General features: G+C 73.7%; 1 protein-coding gene across 1 annotated transcript in view; it reads right to left on the bottom strand.

Annotated features, from left to right (window-relative positions):
* ITGA7 (integrin, alpha 7) overlaps window positions 1–615 on the bottom strand; it is a 30767-nt gene that overhangs the window by 17246 nt on the left and 12906 nt on the right. The window contains exon 23 of the mRNA XM_012732292.1: window positions 221–333. Within this exon, the coding sequence (XP_012587746.1) occupies window positions 221–333 (113 nt within the window). The remainder of the gene's footprint in view (window positions 1–220; window positions 334–615) is intronic.

Here is a 615-nt window from a genome sequence, read left to right as displayed (position 1 = left end):
CCCCCATCCTCGAGGCCACATCGCACCTCTCCGCACACACATGCTCACACCCCAGGAGCCAGGCCCCGGGCACGGGCCGCCCCGACCCCCGACCCCCAGGCAGGGCGCTGCCCCCCGCTCACCCTCATGCAGCTCAGCTCGCACCCTCACTCCTGGGCCCGCGGCGCCGGCGCTGAGCCGCCGCTCGGCGCACTGACACACGCATGCGTACACCAGTTACCCCACGGTGCCTGCACCCCCAGCTTCCACGGCAGAGGGCTGCGTGGCCAGGCGGGCCCGGTGGTAGTTGGTGGGGGGAGATGAGGTCCGGCTGCTCCCGTGAAAGAAGCCACACTGGGGTGCCAAGGAGGGCAGAGGAGGGGGCGTGGGAACCCTGGCCAGGGCTGGGGGCCCTCACCTCTGCGCTGGCCCCTCCTGGGCGCGGGAGGGGCCCTGCAGCCAGCCTGGGGGAGCGCCGGTGTCCCCTGAGAATGGCCCCGTGCCCCGCAGCTCGGAGGCCCACGGGCGACTCACATCTCCCACAGTTGTTCTTGCTGTGTGCGGCGCTGGCCGGGGGCCCCACAGAGCCCCAGGGACGCGCGAGGCCCCGGAGCCCACGCGTCCACGGCTCAGTGC

Source organism: Condylura cristata, unplaced genomic scaffold (assembly GCF_000260355.1).
Source record: "Condylura cristata isolate star-nosed mole 26May11 unplaced genomic scaffold, ConCri1.0 scaffold00034, whole genome shotgun sequence".
NCBI lineage: Eukaryota > Metazoa > Chordata > Mammalia > Eulipotyphla > Talpidae > Condylura > Condylura cristata.
Note: the sequence above shows the minus strand (reverse complement) of the source record. Positions and strands in the feature narration are given on the sequence as shown.